We start from the raw sequence: 22,258 nt of genomic DNA on the forward strand, positions 1-22,258 counted from the left end.
CTCTCCTCTGCTCTTCTCCCTGTACACCAACAGCTGCACCTCCAGTCACCAGTCTGTCAAGCTTCTGAAGTTTGCGGACGACACCACCCTGATCGGACTCATCTCTGATGGTGACGAGTCCGCGTACAGATGGGAGGTGGACCATCTGTTGGACTGGTGCAGCCAGAACAACCTTGAGCTCTAAAGACAGTGGAGATGGTTGTGGACTTCAGGCAGAACCCAGCCCCACCTGCCCCCATCACCCTCTGTGACTCCACAATTGACACTGTGGAATCTTTCCGCTTCCTGGGAACCATCATCTCCCAGGATCTCAAGTGGGAGCCAAACATCAGCTCCCTCATCAAGAAAGCCCTGCGGCAGCTGAAGAAATTCAACCTGCCAAAGGCTATGATGGTGCACTTCTACACAGCCATCATTGAGTCCATCCTCACCTCCTCCATCACCATCTGGTACGCCGCTGCTACAGCCAAGGATAAGGGCAGGCTGCAGCGTGTCATTCGGTCTGCTGAGAAGGTGATTGGCTGCAGTCTACTGTCGCTCCAGGAACTGTACACCTCCAGGAACCTGAAGCGGGCAGGGAAGATTCTGGCTGATCCCTCCCACCCACAGACTCTTTGAGACTCTTCCCTCTGGCAGGAGGCTGCGGTCCATCCAGACCAAAACCTCACGCCACAAGAACAGTTTTTTCCCATCTGCCACCAGCCTGGTTAACAAAGCCCGGAAACCACCCTGACACTCTCCCTTTCCCCCCCCACACCCCCCCCCCCCCCCTTTTTTTTTGCTGACAGGACACTTGTAACCTGTAACTCTATGCGTTACATTAACGCTCAGCATGGACTCCTGCTTTACTTGCACAATGATCACCTGCACTGTTGTATTGCTCTTGCATCTTATACTGCTCTACTTTTACTCTCACTCACTTAAAACTGTGCACATATATTTATATTATATTGTAGATATGTTTATACTGTTTAGTTTGTACGGTATTGCACCAACTACGCCAAAACAAATTCCTTGTATGTCCAAAAACGTACTTGGCAATAAAGCTTTTCTGATTCTGATTCTGATCTGATGTTTTGCATAACAGTTATTACTTTTTTTTCTCCACAGATTCTTAGATATGATGATTCCTTTCAAAGCCAGTGTCTCATGTCATCCCAGGGTCAATTCGACTTAGCTTGCCTTTCAGTCCATGCCTCAGATCTGCCAAATTACAAGCAGCTTACTCTTATCAAAAATGTTTGAAAAGCATTGGACCCAAAAATGGAACTGAAAAGTATTTACAAAGATGCCGATCTTCAAATCTTGCATTGGAAGCAATACATGTATTGATAATTCTTGGACTTTTCATCTAATGTATTTTTTTCTCACTGTGTAGCATGAAATCAGACTAAATATTCCTGTTTAAGTTCAGTTAGAATAACAAAAAAAATTCTATATACTAAATGAGTAAGAGAATATTTTAAATATTGTTTTTTTTTTCAAATTCATAAGTTTACAAACACCAAGAATAATATGCCTTTATGAAATTTTTGAAAGCCCAGATGTCATCACTTTCTACATTAATTCACATTATTTGAGTTAAAAGGATGCACAACAGTAGATGCTGTACAAGTCCAACCCCCAACACATTGCTTTCTTGTGTGATATCATAGGAAAAACATTTGCCAAGACATCAAGAAATGAATGTTTAATGCCCCAAAGTTTGGTTCATCTTTGCCTAAAGCTGCAATTTTCATAATCTCAAACAGTTACATAAACAGCAGTTAAACAGCCTTTAAAAACTGGAATGTCCAGCAATAACACTGTACAGGACATTGAACAGGTTCTGTTTCCCACAGATGAAGGTGTTTTGCGCAAAAGGTGGGTATCAACAACAGAACAGAAGCAAAATACCTTGTAAAGTTGCTGGCTACAGCTGGTAAAACCAAACAATTATCCATAGTAAAACAATTACTTTACCAAAAAGGGCTAAAAAGCTCCTTAGCGAGGAAGATCCCATTCCTTTAAAAGCAGTCTAAAACCCTAATTAGTTCACAATAAAGCCAAGGACAAGGTTCTAATGTTTGGAGACAAGTCCCGTGGTGTGACAAAACTAAAATTGATGTTTGGCCATAAATGACCATTGTTTCATTTGCTGAAAAAGGAGACAGTTAGGAAGCTTGAAAACACTATGCCAATTGTGAAGTACATGAAAGGCAGTATCATAGTATGGGTGTTATGCTGAAGACGGGACTGGTGCACATCAAAATTTAGATGGCATCTTGAAGAGAAAACCCTGTATGTATATATTAAAGCGCCATCTCAAGACACCAGCCAAGTAATACAACACTCTAAAAAAAAACAACTTTCATTCAACTTTCATTATTCTGGCATTTATCAGAAAAATATATATATATATTTTTAAATCCTAACCAACTCAAAACAGGAAACAAAATAACTTCATTTGAAGTCAGGTGAAAAGAAAAACAATTCTGTGTCTTTATTTAGTGAATGTAAATATCTGATTTAAACTCTAAATGCTACTACTTACCAATGCGCTGGCTTATATTTAGGTTTATGCAGTTTATGCACAGCACAGATGTTTCTATCAGCTGATGCTATACCTTTGAAAAACATACTTAAACCTTGTCATAAGCAGCTACAACATTTAATATGGCCACAGCTTTTTTCTTTGCCTTCAAAGTAATGACCTGGCAACTGGGACCTTTTCATTTAAAAACCAAAAAGACGAATATATGTGCTTTTAAGCTATGGAGTCATGCATTTCCAGTTTGTGCCCAACTTGCCTGCCTCTGGTAATCCATTTGTTCCCCTAAAGGTTATAGTTATCAATCTGGATCTGGAAAAAAGCTTGAGTGTAGAAATAAAGTGCTGCAGTGGGAGTCCACCTTTTTACACCCTTTCAGCACCAAGCCATTGACTCCTGCCACCCAATTCCCAGCACTAAATGCCACTTATGCTATTACAAGTTTTCAGCTGAGTACAGCTGTGACCTGATGGGGCTGAGGATAAAGGGAGGGCACCGACAGGGACACTTATGAAATGCCAGCAGAGAATAACCGCCACCAATTAAATGCAAGGTGGTTTCATGGCCGCCAAGGTTTTGAGTTTGACACAGACTCCTAGGATCGCCTGCTGTCCTGTGGAAAGATGATGGCCGTTGTGTTAGCTCAAATTCTTTCAAGATATGCTTCATCGCATGCTTTCTTCTAGATTTCTGGTCATCCAGCTGTGGCAAGTGTTCACCAAGCGACATCAGCACACTCATAACTTTTAGGCAACCTTGACATAATTGTGCCATAAATGTAACTGACAGGCTGGCAGGCTCTTCCTGACTTGTACTCAATCATAACTATATCACTGTACAAATGGAGGACACAACCCGGAGTTCAGCTGAAAGACATGTCTTTGGAATTGTTGTAATGAAAAAGCAATAATGTCAGATAATAAAGGAATAGTGTGACTCTTAATATTATTCTGAGTACTATTTTGTCTTTATTTTTAGACAAAACAGCCCAAATTCAAGTTTATGTGAGGAGTAGAAACAGGTAAAGTTATTAAAAACACTTTTCTAAAGGTAGTAAACATTTGTTTGCGCTCCTGTAAATCTCTCAAAGGTTTTCTTATTGTTTAATACAGCTAAAGAGATAATTACACAGAGCAGTATATAGCCAACCATTTTATAGCATGATACAGTAAAAATAATAGAGGTCATACCTCACAATGGGTAACACTATCACAAACATTTTTCTATCTAAAGCTAATTTTCATTCACAATGTCCAAACAGATCTTCAAACCACTTAACTGTTGCTTGACTTGCATCGTAGAAACTATGCCCCTATTTGATCCTTAATGTCGAATCAAAATTAAGGAATTTTTTACTGATCAGTGTTGTATTCCCTAACTAAACTCAACTCCTGATATCGGTTGTTGGTGTATTTTGTTTTAATTTTTATTTTATGCCAACACACACTTATAGTTATCCAATGAGCCATGTGGACGGATAAGGAAAGTAGCACTTAAAAGTCTGCAAGAGGCTACAGTAACACAGTTACTTTTTTAAATTTTACATCAAAATAGATCAAAACGATTTATTTCAGTACAGTGATTTATTTTTGACAAAGAAAATGTATTTGCATTCCAGTCAAAGGGAAATGGAGGAATATAATGTGTTTTTACAAGTCTCCAAGGGTGTTAAATAAAAGATTTGTTGCTAGTCATTTTTTCTAAGTTGCCAGAGGGGTCTCGAATCTTGCTATACTGTATATATATGTATATACAGCTCGTGTGTATGTGTATATATATACAGTACAGACCAAAAGTTTGGACACACCTTCTCATTCAAAGAGTTTTCTTTATTTTCATGACTATGAATATTGTAGGTTCACACTGAAGGCATCAAAACTATGAATCAACACATGTGGAATTATATACTGAACAAAAAAGTGTGAAACAACTGAAAATATCTTATATTCTAGGTTTTTCAAAGTAGCCACCTTTTGCTTTGATTACTGCTCCGCACACTCTTGGCATTCTGTTGATGAGCTTCAAGAGGTAGTCACCTGAAATGGTTTTCCAACAGTCTTGAAGGAGTTCCCAGAGATGCATAGCACTTGTTGGCCCAGCTCACCCCAAACCATCTCGATTGGGTTCAGGTCTGGTGACTGTGGAGGCCAGGTCATCTGGCGTGGCACCCATCACTCTCCTTCTTGGTCAAATAGCCCTTACACAGCCTGGAGGTGTGTTTGGGGTCATTGTCATGTTGAGAAATAAATGATGGTCCAACTAAACACAAACCGGATGGAATAGCATGCCGCTGCAAGATGCTGTGGTAGCCATGCTGGTTCAGTATGCCTTCAATTTTGAATAAATCCCCAACAGTGTCACCAGCAAAGAACCCCCACACCATCACACCTCCTCCTCCATGCTTCACGGTGGGAACCAGACATGCAGAGTCCATCCGTTCACCTCTTCTGTGCCGCACAAAGACACGGTGGTTGGAACCAAAGATCTCAAACTTGGACTCATCAGACCAAAGCACAGATTTCCACTGGTCTAATGTCCATTCCTTGTGTTCTTTAGCCCAAACAAGTCTCTTCTGCTTGTTGCCTGTCCTCAGCAGTGGTTTCCTAGTAGCTATTTTACCATGAAGGCCTGATTCACACAGTCTCCTCTTAACAGTTGTTCTAGAGATGTGTCTGCTGCTAGAATCTGTGTGGCATTGACCTGTTCTCTAATCTGAACTGCTGTTAACCTGCGATTTCTGAGGCTGGTGACTCGGATGAACTTATTGTCCGCAGCAGAGGCGACTCTTGGTCTTCCTTTCCTGGGGCGGTCCTCATGTGAGCCAGTTTCTTTGTAGCACTTGATGGTTTTTGCGACTGCACTTGGGGACACTTTCAAAGTTTTCCCAATTGTTCGGACTGACTGACCTTCATTTCTTAAAGTAACGATGGCCACTAGTTTTTCTTTACTTAGCTGCTTTTTTCTTGCCATAATACAAATTCTAACAGTCTATTCAGTAGGACTATCAGCTATGTACTGTATCCACCTCCTGCACAACACAACTGATGGTACCAACCCCATTTATAAGGCTTGAAATCCCACTTATTAAACCTAACAGGGCACACCTGTGAAGTTAAAACTATTTCAGGGTACCTTTCAGTAAACCTGCTTAGTAAGACCTTTCAGGTTTAGGGAAGTCCGGACCCGTTGGATGGAGAGCTGGATTGAGCAATCCCTTTAGACATAGGTGAAGTAGGAGGGAGGGGTTAGCTCATCGGACAACGAAACTACCTCTTGAAGCTCATCAACAGAATGCCAAGAGTGCGGAGCAGTAATCAAAGCAAAAGGTGGCTACTTTGAAGAACCTAGAATATTAGACATATTTTCAGTTGTTTCACACTTTTTTGTTCAGTATATAATTCCACATGTGTTAATTCATAGTTTTGATGCCTTCAGTGTGAAGCTACAATATTCATAGTCATGAAAACAAAGACAACCCTTTGAATGAGAAGGTGTGTCCAAACCTTTGGTCTGTACTATATATATATATATATAGTAACAAAGTACAATTAGAAGCTGTTAAATCTTAAACTTGTTTGTCCTTTTATGGAACAGCATGAGATCAGTCAGTCAGTCATTTTCTACCGCTTATTCCATAGTGGGTCGCATGAGATCATAAACTGTCTTTCTTTAGTGCATGCACGATCTGGAAGGGACCTTGGAATAGCAGCGCTTTGTACAACGTATACCTGGGAATAATCATACTGCAGCACCCAAGAGGTTTAAATTGCAAAAACCTCTGATTACTGATATTCACTGCTATAGTGATTGAATGCTTGTGTGAACTTTTCAAACACAGCTACAGTGTGTTAATTAGTGAGGCTTGCAGGTGCTGACATGTTTATTTTATTCCCATTATGCAAATTATATGGTGCTTTATTTAGTCCTTATCTTATCACCTGAAGCAAGAAAAGGAAGCCAAATAGATAAGATGAAGCAACTTACATGTTCTATAAGCTCCCTAATCATGCCGTTCCACTGGCCCTTGTCATCCTGAGAGCCATATTTCCCATCTGGCACCAGGCGAATATCATACGTGAAGCCCAGGATTTTGGCCAGCTCTTTCAGCAAGTCGATGCAGAATCCTTCAAAACGGTCGTTCCCAACCAGTGCCTTGTCAGACTTCTTAAGCATGACATATGGCTCCTCCTGCATGGACCCAAAAGATCAAATGAGAAGAAATGGTGAGGTCAGCTTTTTCAATTCGTTTCAGCACATGGACCTAATTGAAGCAAAGCGATCTGAGCTGACAAGACGGTGTAGCACTTAACAGATAGTGACAGCAGATTCAAGTGTGTGGAGATAGAGACTTAAAATATGAAAGGAGACTGAGGGTTTTTCCTTTACAAAAACATGTACAAACAGAATCCTAAGCTACATTAGGGCTGTATTTTACATAGACATATATATTCTTTTTATATTGTCATCCCAGATAAAATTTGCAAAAGTATTACCAATGCACACAACGAACAGTGTGCAACACCATTAATTTGCCCATAATATTGGGCTAAAAAAACAAATGGTTGCTAACTAAACACATTGATGGACGTTATTTAGCTGCTGCATAGATCGTAGGCAGGGGCCGGCAGCAAGATTGGATGCATTTATTAAGACACATCTATTAAGGTTGTCTTTTAGTTAAAATGAAAAGTTATTATCTATTTATTATTTATTATTTTATTTCTCTCTTATGTGTAATTTTAGCAAATATGATTTATTTGTATTTTAGTTTTTTATTTTATTTCTATTTTAACAATTAATTTAAGACACGTTTTACATTACCTATTTGATGCTCATTATTTATCAATACTGTATCACAAGTACTTTGATCTTTGCAACTATATTTTTACCATTTTATTAGAATCATACAGTATTTTTACATTTGTTTTGAGGGTTTTTAATCATGATTGTGTTGTCTCGGTTCCTCCTCTAAAATTATTCATTTTTTTATCTACTTTTTCTTTTGGTTATTAAACTAGTCTGATCATTTCTAGTGTGTTTTTATGTCTGACAATTCCTTTTTAACCTGTATAAATTACTTTCCTTGCTGCTCATACTTTGAGCTGTGTGAATGTCTGATTAGGGACAGAAAGCAAAAATGAAACGGAACTTGCACACGATGGTGCCTTAATGAATTGTCAACATCCTCCAAGGGAGAGCAACGGTGCTGATGCCTGCGGTGACAATGACTAAATCTGAATTGCTCATAAATGATTTCCTTTATTTGGTGCCTGTTACCATTTCCCTGCCAGATACTTGCAAATCCTGCAGCACATTTCAAAACATGTTGGTTCATTTATGCAAAGGGGTACTACAATTTATTGCACCCAATAGCCAGTTGTATAATTTACTAACTGAGCTCAGAAGCAGAATAATTGATTCTCTTGTGAAGGTGACCCCTTGCATTGTGTGTGCAAGTGAATGAGTGGGAGAGGTTTAAAGAAAAAAGGTAGAGTCAAAGAGAAAAAAAAAGGCTGCCATGGAACTTATTAACATAGGATAATTATTATTTAGCAAAAGCAGTGAAAAACTGTGGGAAACCCCACCCATATTTGTTTATATTTATGTAAATTACACCTGGAGCAGATAGCTTAACATACTCAAAGACAAGAGCTGATTGCACTACGCAAATTGTTTGGGAAAAATACCATTTCCTGAATGCTGAATGGAAACAAAAGTGACCAGCTGAACTACTGGTCTAAAAGAAGGGTTATCACAGAAGGATATTTTTATAAGTGAGCTATGTTTTATGTTTTTGCAAAATGTTTTGCTTACATAAATTGTCTTCACTGTGTTTATAACTGTGCTACATTTGATTTTTGAAATCATAAATTTAGGATTGGGGGACATTAGAGACTTCACATGCACAAGTTAGAATTCCAAAAAATGACCTATGTAAATAAGCCAATTGAGGAATGTTTCATCTGCTTGATTTGATGAGCCTATTTGTTTCTGGACATAGTGACACGAATATGCTATGTGAGCACAGTCATGGGATGAGTCGGGATGTTTTTTGGATAATTAATAACTAATTATCAGTGACTTTAAAACATACAGTAAAATTAAATTGCTCTGACTGTTTCTCTTTAAATCCATTTGGATATTACAGTTGGCCAAAAACTTTGCTATAGTTGTCCAATTAGCTTGATCAAAGAGTTTGTATGTTAAGCGACAAAGCCATTACCATCTGTTTCTAGCCTTCCAGTTCATGCAATTCCCCAAGGTTGGGACTCAAATCAAAGTCTTTATATCAGCTCAGCCCTTCCAGTCGCAGCATGAGCATGCACAACAAAAAGAGGAGGGAGGCAGGCTTGAAAATAGACATTACAGGCAATGGAGTGCAAATAATTATTGTAAGAGAAAAAACACATTAAGTGCCCTAATCTCTTCTGCGAAGTTATCAGTATAAAGCTGTCAGATGTCTTACTCATGCATCACTGAGAATCAGTGTGATGCAATTTCATTACACTACAAGGGGAGATTGATATTAAAGTATAAGCTCTCCTTAACAGTTTGAAAGTTTTATGTTCCCAAACTAATGATTATTGAAGAAACTGCAAATGAAGAAGCCTGTCAGATACAGAAAAAAAAATATTTAAAAAGATAAAAGGAGAAAAAACAATCTACTTAACACCACTCTGGCATAAAATTGGTGACTGGTACTTTCTAGTGTCGTGGTTCAACATTAGACCACTTAAATCCTTGTTCATTTTCTTAATTCTGAGATGGAATTAATACAGATGGCACCTGATAGGCAGTAATTATTGCCTACCACAGTCCTGCTTGTCATAATTATAGCTTTGTGGCTCAATATAGACAAAATAACAGTGTTTATCATTGTAACTTTAAGGGGTGTACAGGGGAATGTCTGTGCCATCACCTCTGTAATAGCTCCTCCACAGACACCAACAGGCGGTGACAGAGTGTAAGGACAAACAACAGCAAGTAAATGGTAATGTGGGTCTGAAACAGGCATTTTCTAGTTCTTTTTGTCTGAACATGTAATTAATGCTTTCATGAGGCCAGCTTATAGTCTCACTCACTCCATTTGTGCTGTTTTTTTTTTTTTGCTGTTCTTTACTTAAAACTTAAATGTCCACCAAGCCTAATTTCAGTTGGTACAAGGCAGGATTCAGCAACATTATTGTCCTATGATGAGAGAAGGCAAGTATTGTCAATCTCAAAAAAAAGAAACTGCTGCAACCACAGTATAAGCCTTCGCAATTTTATTAGGTACACCTGTGCAACTGCTTGTAGACACAAATTGTAAACAACCAATCACATGGCAGAAAACTTGAAACATTTATGTATCTAGAAGTCCTGAAGATATTTGCTAAAATTAAAACAGAGTATCAGAATGGGGTAGAAAGAGGATTTCAGTCACTGAATATGGCGTGAATGTTTGCACCAGTCATGCTGTTCTACACGAATTCTCATGTACAACTATTTCTCATGTTTCCAGCGAATGTGTGTAAAAATAATGTCCATACTGAGGTGCACAGTGTACAGAGGTTCATAACTCTCTGCAGAGGCCCTTCGTGGAGCTCTTAGTTTAGCTAGAGAACAGTGATTAGAGAGCCTCATGGAATGGGTTTTCACAGCCATGCAGCGCCATCCAAACTTTACTTCACCAAGTGCAATTTAAATTGTAGGATGTAATGGTAGAAAAGCTATGCACCAATTGACTCTGGAGAAGGGGAGACATGTTCTCAGGAATAAAAAATCACTCTTTGACTGGTAATTCAACAGAGAAGTCAGGGTTGGGAGGTTGCCAGACTACCTACTGTAAATGTTGGTTGACAGGGAGATTGTGTTGGGGGACTCTTTTTCCACATACCTGGCCACTTAGTTTATTTCACTGGAACTAAGGGGCCTAAAACATTTTTATACAAAAACATTTTTAATGATTTCATGCTCTCAAAAATGGGGGAACATAATTGGGATTACCCTATTATAGTTCCAAGATGATTTTGCACCAGTACACAAAGTAAGGTCTATAAGCACTTGGATGAATGAGTTTGTTTAGTAAACTTGACAGGCCTGTACAAATTTTTCAAATATAACACATTACATATGACCTGAGCCCAACAAAGCACAATTGGGATGAATTAGAGCGGAGACTGTGATCTAGGCCATCTTGTCCAATGTCAGCGCTCAATCAAGTGCTCCCTTTAAAGAGAGAATTCCAAAACCATGTGAAAGGCATTGCCAGAGGATTATATATTTTATTTGATTGGTAGAGTTTTTATATACAAAGCCATTTTAGGTAAATTGCCATCATATAACTACTCCAAGTTCACTGTACTCCAGAACACCCACAGTCTATGAGCCAGTAGTTGGTTGCGTTTTAGGTGTCCTTTGTGCACACAAAGTAAGGAAAGATGAGTCTGTCCAATTTTCGCCCATGGTGTTGGAATGATCTGCAGCTCAGGTTTAGGTTGGAGCCTCTCATTTCTGTATCTAGTTGTCAACAAAAACTGTCAGAGATTTTAAACATATCTTGTACCAGTAATGTCTAAGTGTTGTTACTGTAAATAATACTGGTAGTGTCTTTGTAAATGTAAGGGCTTGTTTGCACTTTGTACATTATGCTGCTTTTTATCTTGGCCAGGACATCCCTGCAAAAGAAAATAATAACCTTAAAGGATTTCTTTCATGGAAACATAAAGGTTATTACAGTTGTCATAGCCTTTGCATTTCAAATATTAATCATAAAAGTTCACGTGTCTGTAGAGGTGATTATTATTTTAATTGTGGCAATACTGTATATTTGAAGTAATATGCACTTGAACCTTTCTTGAGTGGACTAAATCTGACAACTATATTAAACCTAAATTCTAGCATATTATCAGTAAGAATAGTGGAAAGACATGATGATAGCACATCATGTGACCTACCAGAATAGTGGTGATAACAAGGGAACGGTTAGCCAGGGAATCAGTGATGTTCATCCCTTTTCGCTTCGGCACTTCTGTGATGTTAAGACCTCCTGACGCACTCCACTTCCCCACCTGTAGAAAATAAAAAGTGTGCAAGCTAAGTGTTCTGTGTTTGTCGGCGAGCTATGACCTCCACAAACTCCCCCGCCAAGCGTTTCCTGCCTTAGTGCCAGGTTGAACACATCCCCAGCAGCATTAGATGATTGGCTGAGTCACCTTTTATCAGCAGGCTAAGGTGCTCTGCAAAGTATGGGGTAGTTAAGTATATACACTTAAAGACAAAAAAGCATGTTGGGTAAATAACACCAACCATGCTTACTGATTAGTGTTTTATTAGAACAATAGATTTTAATTTGATTGGGCTGATCACCAAAAAGGCTGACAAACTACTTAAATACAACCTGATATGTAATGTATGTAATATTAGTGCTCTGAGTTTTTAACAATGTTAAAAATGGTTGCATAAATAATAATAAAAAAATATGAGTATGACTCTAACAAACACAATGCATATTTTAAATCTTTTACAGCTTATTTGAATAGAATGCAGAAGGAGAAATAATTGCTTTGGATTGCATTTTGAGAGTTAATTTTCTCTACAGTCTTACTGAGATAAACGAAGCGATTTGGGCAAATAAAAATAAATTACACACGCAAGGAGCCTTAAGGCAAATATCTCTGCACATTGCAGAAACACACTCTGGAACATATCATTGGCACAAATAGTCCTGTGGCGGTCTATAACAATCTGTGTTTGCAAGTCAAGCTTCTACCAAACTCTCCTCTCTGTCCTCTATTACAATACTCTTTTAGTATTCACTGGGTTTATGCTTATGGTGAATCCAATGAAAGAAGCTCGCCACCCAACACACACAGACACAAGCACCCACAAAAGCATTAAAAATGCCTGTTAAATTCCTCCCTGCCTAATCCAGAGCGAGGCATATGCTCTAATTTGAAAAGCACATTAGTTACAGCTTGTCACACAACCGAAGAGGACTCCAGGAGAGAATTTAAAAATATCAGGATGCTTTCCACTTTGCATAACTCCTTTTAATTGTACCCAATTACAATTAGCTCATTTCATTTAACGTGATTAGCATGAATTAGTTGATTCAAAAGTTATTTGCTCATGCAAAAATACAAAGAGCATTAAACTTAATTCACCATAGTGGGCATGCTCTCGTCTACTCAGAGTGACACACTGAGAACCTGTTCATAAACTTAGGCTAATATTCAATTACAGGGGATTAGTTGAGAAAAAAAAAGTCCACATTCTAACAGGCTCACCCGGTTAAAGCAAATTGCACGGATGTACAAGAAAGGAAAAAAATCCAGCAATTTGCGACAAGCTGTGATTCATCGCCAACATGCCTGAGCATAGGATTTGTCAAAAGTGCAATAATAATATAGCATCAATATTTGTTTTGCAATTCTTCGGTTTGTATGGCTGCATGCAGGACAAGATGCCTGTAAAAAGGAGAAGAATTATTTCTAAACTTCATTCTAGACGGTTACAAGCTGAAAAGCCTCTGATATTATACTGTAGTCCTACGCCTTTAGGGAGTTTTTTAAAGAAGTAATAATGGGACTTATCCTTATCTCTTTCATTCATACTGTATGAAAGCCACTTAGCAGATAATAGATGTTCCAGTTGCCCTCCAGTATAATAAAATAAGTATTACAATTTCTAACTTGTGGATATTATTTTTATCTTTTTTTGTAAAATGTGCTTGTTGGTTCCATTACCACCAAACACCATTTTTAAGAATGACCTCACATTATCACAGAGAAAGAATGAAATGAACACCCAGTTGTGTACCCCAAACCAATTTACTTTCAAATTGATATCTGTGACAAATCACAAAACATTTGAAATAAAATCTGTAGCCTAGGAATTTAGAAACACTACAGGGATTGTTACAGGCGCTATTTTATGACTCATGTATCCTGGCATCTCAAAATTGTGCATCAGGCTTTTTGCTTTCAGTCAAAGAGTTCCCAGTATTAAAAAGGAAAGTGGGACATAAATATAATAAAGGGCCCTCTATGAGGTAGGTGATGAAAATATTTTAAATGTATTTACTTTACATGACAATATAAAACAAAGTATTTTTCGACAAACATGTTATGACCAAGTTTAGTCTACGTCATGGTCACTGGCCGATGTGTCATATTCTCCTGTTCTGTGTTACCTTAACAAGCTGATTAAACAAGCAGAACTTCACCAATCAGTAAACATAATAGTCATCAAATTTGAACACATTCTGAAACAATGTTCTTCTGAAACAATGTTCAGAAGAAAAAGGAAAAGAAGAAAAGTAAGTGAACTGAGAGAAAAGAGAGAAAAATAAAGAAATAAAAACATTTGAGAAAGAATATAGAAAGCATTTATTTACTTTTAATATATAGAATATTATTAATCTTTTTATTTATGAAACACATACTCGTACTCGTCTTCCGCTTATCCGGGTTGCGGGGGCAGCAGACTCAGCAGAGACACCCAGACGTCCCTCTCCCCAGACACCTCCTCCAGCTCCTCCAGGGGGAGCCCAAGGCGTTCCCAGGCCAGCTGAGAGACATAGTCCCTCCAGCATGTCCTGGGTCGTCCCCTGGGCCTCCTCCCGGTGGGACGTGCTTGGAACACCTCCCGAGGAAGGCGTCCAGGAGGAATCCGGTATAGATGCCCGAGCCACCTCAACTGGCTCCTCTCGATGTGGAGGAGCAGCGGCTATACTCCGAGCCCCTCCCGGATGGTCGAGCCCCTCACCCTATCTCTACGGGAGTGCCCAGCCACCCTACGGAGGAAGCTCATTTTAGCCGCTTGTATCCGTGATCTGGTTCTTTCGGTCATGACCCAAAGTTCATGGCCATAGGTGAGGGTAGGAACGTAGACCCACCAGTAAATCGAGAGCTTCGCTTTTCGGCTCTCTCTTCACCACAACGGACCGGCACAGTGCCCCCATTACTGCGGCAACCACACCGATCCGTCTGTTTATCTCCCACTCCATTCTACCCTCACTCGTGAACAAGACCCCGAGATACTTGAACTCCTCCACTTGAGGCAGGAACTGCCCTCCAACCTTAAGAGGATAAGCCACCCTTGAGCCGGTGCGTCCCTCTTACGAAGTCTTCTGCACCGTGTGGAGGGGGTTGAGGCTGACTTAGGGTCAGGCTGAGGCTGTGGTGTGTCAGGCTGAGGCTGTGGTGTGTCAGGCTGAGGCTGTGGTGTGTCAGGCTGAGGCTGTGGTGTGTCAGGCTGTGGAGCAGCAGCTCCCTGGAGTCCTGACGTGGGCTTCTCTGCAGCAGCGCCCTGGAGACTTGACGTGGGCGATGGAGGATGGCAGTAAAAACAGCCTTACTGCCAAGTAACCACTCCATCTTGATCTGCTTTATCCTCTCCATCAGCTCAGGAGAGGAATACAGGAGACCAGTCGTCCTTAGGATTTTTATTTGGCTTGCAGTGAACCTCAAGCGCTGCAGACGGCATGGGCAGAGTTGCTGCGAGCCTGGGAGATAGTGCTGTGGTAGACGAAGATGTGGGCTTACTTGCTGGAGCCCTCACGTCAGCTGGCAGGGAAACCACCTCCTCGCCAGGCGACCGGCTGGGAATCCCTGCATGACGGTGATTCTTGCGGCGGGAGGAAGATGACGGCTTTGTTGCCGGTACGGAAGCAGGTGGGGAACGTCGGAGCTGAGGCGGAGGGACAGAACAGCCCTCCCGAACTCTCTGGCGCTGGGCCGCCTCACGCTCCATCTGTTCCAGCAGCAGAGGAGACGGCAGAACCTCCAAATCAGTCGGCAGAAGTCTCATCGCCTCCTTCATCTGCTGCTTAACCCAGCGATCCCTGGAGCTCTCCTGCCTACTGTCCGCGATGTCCATGTTTGGCGGAAACATACTGTCATGGTTAATTTGGAATTGGACCCAGAATGCAGACGAGCAGGCAGCGTGATGGTAGGTGAAAAAGATTTAATAACGAAAACTCACTCACTACAGGAGGCAGGAACAAAACAAATAGGCAGGCAAGACAGGCATGGCATGACCAAAAAATAAGACATGAGCATGAGACTGAAAGATGTTTCCGCGAAGACTAAACAGAACAGGTGTGAATATATGGCGTGAAAACCAGGTGGAGTAAGGAGACAGATTAACTTGAAGCAGGTGAACAGAATAAACTTAATTAATAGAACAAAACGTGACTGGAGCAAAACAGAAACTCTTGAACACAAACTAGAATAACATGAAGCAAAAGCATAACCAGATCCGAAAACCAAACTTGACAAAACATGAACATGACAAAACAAAAGCATGACCAGGAAAATAAACAGAAACATGATTCAAAACTTGAACAGTGAAAAACATAAGGAAAAACCCCGAAACCAAAAACCAAACAACCCTACATCATGACAGAAGAGTTTTGTTTTGGAACCAAGGTTAGGATTTTTATAACGGAATAAAGAAAATCCTTCATTTTAGGAAAAGAAAAGAAATAAAGGCTCTCTCAACACTAAAGAGGATGGTTGGCTCAAACTCCAGTCTCCTTGTTTGATTTTTTAGGGTTTAAAGATTAAAAGAATACATGGGAGTACAAAGGTACACAAGGTAATTTCAGATTACTAAATCATAAAATATTGGAACATTTATCTGCATTTGGATTATTAAAGAGGGGTTCTGGTAATAATTTTCTCCCCAACTCTCAAAATTTAAATAGCCAAATTAAGGAAAATTATGTGTCTTCTCTTTGAAACACTATGTGGAAAAAAGTCCAATTTGGAGTCAAGTTGCTTATCTTAATTTCTGATTAAGTCAAACATTGCAGTTTTTGTTTAGTTTGGGTATATCATAAAAATGTCAATGCTGGCTTAAAATACTTCTTTGCATTTAACCTGAGCAGAGAAATTCTTGAATGCAGCTGCGGTCAAATTGAGCCAAACAAAAAGAGAATTATAACAATAACTCTCAGGATTGTAGTTATTATTATTACAGAGTTATAGTACAAAGAATTGGCAAAGGTTTCAGCATCAGTGAATTTGGATTCATTTAAGAGAAAACTGTTGCTGTGCTTCTAAATAGTTTGAGATCTCTTTGGACTATGTGCACTCATCTTAAAAAGGATCCTGAAGATTGTCATAACAAGATTGATCAATTACAGCATTAAAAGATATGGCTGCGAAAACATATTCTGAAAAGAGATTGTTAAAAATTTCTTTGAATTCTTGAAGCTTCAAATTTGGCCATTTGTCTGTCTTTGATGTTTTGTCTTTGTTTTGTTGGAATGAATGTTTCTTTACATGTTGCATGAAACAATAATCCATGTTTAGAATAATGTTTCTAAATCCCAGATTGATTAAAACTTTGAGTTTTCAGGAGAGTTAAGAAGTAGCTTGTTTCTGAGGTAGGTGCATGTTAACAATTTTGCAGTTTAAGGTTCACTAAGATGAGTTTGAATGAAGAAACTGTGGGTCCCGCCCATAGGTTGTCAATCATAGGTTAGTTCTGCCTGACTCTGCCCACCTACCAGGTTGGTTCATACCTTCACTTTCATGGAAATGCTCAGCACCTCCATTCCTGAGTTTTAACACTGTTAAAGAGACAATAGAATCAAAATGCTTGTAGTGATTGTTGCCTTAAAAACATGTTTTTTGTATAATAATTAAAGATGACAATTAGATTTATGTGTTTTACTATTAAAAGGTTAATAAAATAGTTTAAACTATTTTGAAGAATTAGTTTTGCATACAGAATCATTGGTGATTTATTAGATTGAAAGTTTTCCATGGTGCCATTAAGCTAGCTGACAGTTCAAGATATGCCAAAAGTAAGGAATATATTTTTGATAAAGAATCAGAGTTATGATTTCATACTTGACAGGAATTATTCATTAGATTAAATTTGTAGTGTATGCGTCAAAATTACATTGGATTTCCATTAATCTAATACTTATCTTCATACAAGACAAATCAGGATGATATGTGACTTATTTCTAAGTGAAATATTGATGAACTGTACAACGACTGAAGTTTGTATTTTGTTGTTAATGGAACTGAGTTACAGTTAAAAACATCTGGATTTTATTTATGTTGTTTTTGTTAAATTCATAGAGACACATAGTTATGTCAGAATTAATTTCTTTGATTCTATGTAATGTGATCTTGGTTACTAGAACATTCTTGTTTAAACCTTTTGCTGGATTGTCGCATGGGTTGGACCCTGCGCTAGAAGGGGAGAATGTCAGAATAAAGTAACATGGAGTTATTGCCAAGATCAATTTGTTCCACATCTTTCTGTGAAGATAGGATGTTGTTTTACTGTCAAAACCTGTCCACTGTGTTTTCTCAAGTTTCACAGACGGTGAAGGCTGCATTACCAGAAACAGCCACTTCCACCCTCCAGTCCTTCCTGGCGACTGGATTCTGATCAGAGAATCTAGGAGAAAACACTGGAAGTCCAGGCGCTGGAATGGTCCATATCAGATCCTACTAGATACCCAGGAAAGCTCCCCAGCTTCATTTGGCTTCCAGGACACAAGTCATCTTCCAACTGGATCATCCACGGCCCGAAAGGTGTGAGGACAGCGGACCACCACAAGACAAAGAACTGTAAGCTGATCACTGGTGAGTGATTGAAGAGGTGGTTGAAGAACACTGTTTTTACAAGGGCACAATCTCTTGGGCAGTGCAACGTTATTTTAGAATCTACTTAAGGTCATCGCATTGCCTGAAAGTTAGAAATCATAAGGTCATTTGCCTCACTGCACACACACCACAGTGAGAGACACATAGGAAACATACAGGGAAGACCTCTACACATTGCACATAACCTTTCCCTGGATGATGGACTGGCGACGTCTGCAACAGAGAAACAGTCAAACATGCGCCATGATGCTTATTCTCCTTAATTTCTTAACATTTGGTGGCTACTAGGCTCTCCTTTGCCTGGACAGCAAGGGTCAGCCAAATTCTTTTCTCCCACTTTGACAGCGAAACTGACTCTGAGGAGGAAATCTCGGCTGTTTTTATCTAACTTTCATGTTTATTGCTTGATATCTATCATTATGGTACAAATTTGAAATGTGTTCATTTCCACCGTTGTTTAGTTGGACAATGGAAGCCTAACTTCCAGCAGGTTAGAGTTCCTGTTTCTAAACATATTTCTAGAAGAGCTTTCTACGACCGCCTACCTGTACCAGACTGGTAACAGGGCAGCTTGAAGCACAGAAGCCATTCAGGAGAGGCAGCAGGATTTTTGAGTTTTGTTTATAATTTGTTTTCAGTACCAGAAGAAAGGACATTCCACTTCAAGGTCACGATGCAGTTAAATGGAAGATGTTCTGTTCTGATGCTAATGATTGGTATTGCAAGTATTTTATTACCCCTGACCCGAGGAGAGTTTAGGGTCGTAAAGCACAAACTCTTTTCAGTTGAGATAACACCCACATACTCTTTAAATACTGTGTGTAAATGTTGACACCACACTGAACCCAAAGACAGATGACTATGATGACACAGAAAAGGTTTATTTTACCGAGCTACAAAATAAAGACCACTACTCCTATGATGACATGTTGTAAATGAAAATATCTTTGACACCTGAGTGTACTCATAATTGTACCTCATAAAATAACTTTATAGCAGAAAATCAAAAGAAGTTGCTATTTAAGTGAAATGAGACAACGTACACTGATGACAGGAATTAAAACAAGGCTTGTTTTAATTCTTTTACTTTTATTACATTTTGTTTTCTTTAATTTATTATATTGTTTTATTATTGTTGTACTCTACCATGCCCCTTAGGGGGAGGGGTGTGTGAGTATTTTTCCCACAATATACCGTATTTTCCGCACTATAAGGCGCACTTAAAAACCTTTAATTTTTTCAAAAAATGACAGTGCGCCTTGTAATCCGGAGCGCCTTATATATGGATCAATTGGTTAATTGGTTGATCCATACTGGTTGTACACGGCGCTCTGTCAAAATGTTTCATTACGACTGGTAAACTACAAAGCCGCACCGCTTGCAGCATTACGGCTACCACAGTCAGGGGTGTCGCCGAAGTAATAGCGGTAAACACCTGGACTGTGCTTACTCCTAGTCCTACACCACTTGTGTGTGTATAACGTTTGAATGTACTGTTGCAGGAATTGCCTGAACTATATGTGATTAGAAGCTCAGTGTGTGGGGTGTATGTTTTGTGTGTGTGTATGGAAGATGTTGACATTACTCCTCCGGACAGAGGTGGCGCTGTGTGCTGCCGTAGCTGAGAATCAAGAGTGAAGGAGTGACGTTGGTATTATTGTGTGTGTGGGGTGGGTAGAGACGGCGACCGGAGCAGCGGTGTATGAGTCTGTAAGCCCTGTGTTTTTACGTGTTGCAAAGTCATTAAAAAGAACCCCGAATCTCGTCAACAACTCAGTGTTTTGATGCTGTTTCTTCATGCTCAACTCAGCAACGTATGAGTGAGGGAGTTAACCCCGAGGAAACTAGTAACTTCGGCCCTGGAGAAAGCGTCTCCCCTGTGTCATCAGACTATGGTCAGGGGACAGAAACAGGAAAGGTTAACAGTACTAACGTTTGATTTAGTGCATCAAACTGTTTCTTTTACGTGTTTACTGAATCAGGGAAAAGTTCCCTTTCACGTTTTAACTAACGTTTAATTTCAACTTCAACTTCATAGACTCCAATGCATTCCTAACGTGCGGTTGGCTCTATTCAATAGAATTCTATGTAGAGGAGAGCTTACCATCAGAGTGAATGGAGTTATCAGAATGCTGGTTTGTAGTGTATTAATAAAGTTTGACTGACTGATTTATCTGACTGTTTTGTTGACATTCTCTTTAGCACAGCTCCATCTAGTGGATGCATAACGCAACCCCAGTCAAACGTTTGACTGCAGTAGCTTCTATTCTATGCGCCTTATAATCCGGTGCGCCCTATACAGGTCCTTCTCAAAATATTAGCATATTGTGATAAAGTTCATTATTTTCCATAAGGTAATGATGAAAATTTAACATTCATATATTTTAGATTCATTGCACACTAACTGAAATATTTCAGGTCTTTTATTGTCTTAATACGGATGATTTTGGCATACAGCTCATGAAAACCCAAAATTCCTATCTCACAAAATTAGCATATTTCATCCGACCAATAAAAGAAAAGTGTTTTTAATACAAAAAACGTCAACCTTCAAATAATCATGTAGTTATGCATTCAATACTTGGTCGGGAATCCTTTTGCAGAAATGACTGCTTCAATGCGGCGTGGCATGGAGGCAATCAGCCTGTGGCACTGCTGAGGTCTTGTGGAGGCCCAGGATGCTTCGATAGCGGCCTTTAGCTCATCCAGAGTGTTGGGTCTTGAGTCTCTCAACGTTCTCTTCACAATATCCCACAGATTCTTTATGGGGTTCAGGTCAGGAGAGTTGGCAGGCCAATTGAGCACAGTGATACCATGGTCAGTAAACCATTTACCAGTGGTTTTGGCACTGTGAGCAGGTGCCAGGTCGTGCTGAAAAATGAAATCTTCATCTCCATAAAGCTTTTCAGCAGATGGAAGCATAAAGTGCTCCAAAATCTCCTGATAGCTAGCTGCATTGACCCTGCCCTTGATAAAACACAGTGGACCAACACCAGCAGCTGACACGGCACCCCAGACCATCACTGACTGTGGGTACTTGACACTGGACTTCTGGCATTTTGGCATTTCCTTCTCCCCAGTCTTCCTCCAGACTCTGGCACCTTGATTTCCGAATGACATGCTGAATTTTCTTTCATCCGAAAAAAGTACTTTGGACCACTGAGCAACAGTCCAGTGCTGCTTCTCTGTAGCCCAGGTCAGGCGCTTCTGCCGCTGTTTCTGGTTCAAAAGTGGCTTGACCTGGGGAATGCGACACCTGTAGCCCATTTCCTGCACACGCCTGTGCACGGTGGCTCTGGATATTTCTACTCCAGACTCAGTCCACTGCTTCCGCAGGTCCCCCAAGGTCTGGAATCGGCCCTTCTCCACAATGTTCCTCAGGGTCCGGTCACCTCTTCTCGTTGTGCAGCGTTTTCTGCCACACTTTTTCCTTCCCACAGACTTCCCACTGAGGTGCCTTGATACAGCACTCTGGGAACAGCCTATTCGTTCAGAAATTTCTTTCTGTGTCTTACCCTCTTGCTTGAGGGTGTCAATCGTGGCCTTCTGGACAGCAGTCAGGTCGGCAGTCTTACCCATGATTGGGGTTTTGAGTGATGAACCAGGCTGGGAGTTTTAAAGGCCTCAGGAATCTTTTGCAGGTGTTTAGAGTTAACTCATTGATTCAGATGATTAGGTTCATAGCTTGTTTAGAGACCCTTTTAATGATATGCTAATTTTGTGAGATAGGAAGTTTGGGTTTTCATGAGCTGTATGCCACAATCATCCGTATTAAGACAATAAAAGACCTGAAATATTTCAGTTAGTGTGCAATGAATCTAAAATATATGAATGTTAAATTTTCATCATGACATTATGGAAAATAATGAACTTTATCACAATATGCTAATATTTTGAGAAGGACCTGTATATAAAAACAGTTCTAAAATAGGCCATTCATTGAAGGTGCGCCTTATAATCCGGTGCGCCTTATAGTGCGGAAAATACGTTAATCTGCTTTCCGTCCGTGGGTTTATCGCTCACACAGTGTTTTCTTTTATATGTATCTAAAGCATGACTTTCTTTGTGATAAAAAAGGGGGACTGTTAGGGTTTGAAAACTTTTGTATTGTTTA

General features: G+C 39.8%; 1 protein-coding gene across 1 annotated transcript in view; it reads right to left on the reverse strand.

Annotated features, from left to right (window-relative positions):
• Positions 1 to 22,258, reverse strand: part of grik3 (glutamate ionotropic receptor kainate type subunit 3) — a 94,820-nt gene that overhangs the window by 41,421 nt on the left and 31,141 nt on the right. The window contains exons 9-10 of the mRNA XM_047361820.1: positions 11,467 to 11,580; positions 6,515 to 6,718 (exon numbers count right to left, since the gene is read on the reverse strand). Of these exons, the coding sequence (XP_047217776.1) occupies positions 6,515 to 6,718; positions 11,467 to 11,580 (318 nt within the window). The remainder of the gene's footprint in view (positions 1 to 6,514; positions 6,719 to 11,466; positions 11,581 to 22,258) is intronic.

Source organism: Girardinichthys multiradiatus, chromosome 3 (assembly GCF_021462225.1).
Source record: "Girardinichthys multiradiatus isolate DD_20200921_A chromosome 3, DD_fGirMul_XY1, whole genome shotgun sequence".
Lineage (NCBI taxonomy): Eukaryota > Metazoa > Chordata > Actinopteri > Cyprinodontiformes > Goodeidae > Girardinichthys > Girardinichthys multiradiatus.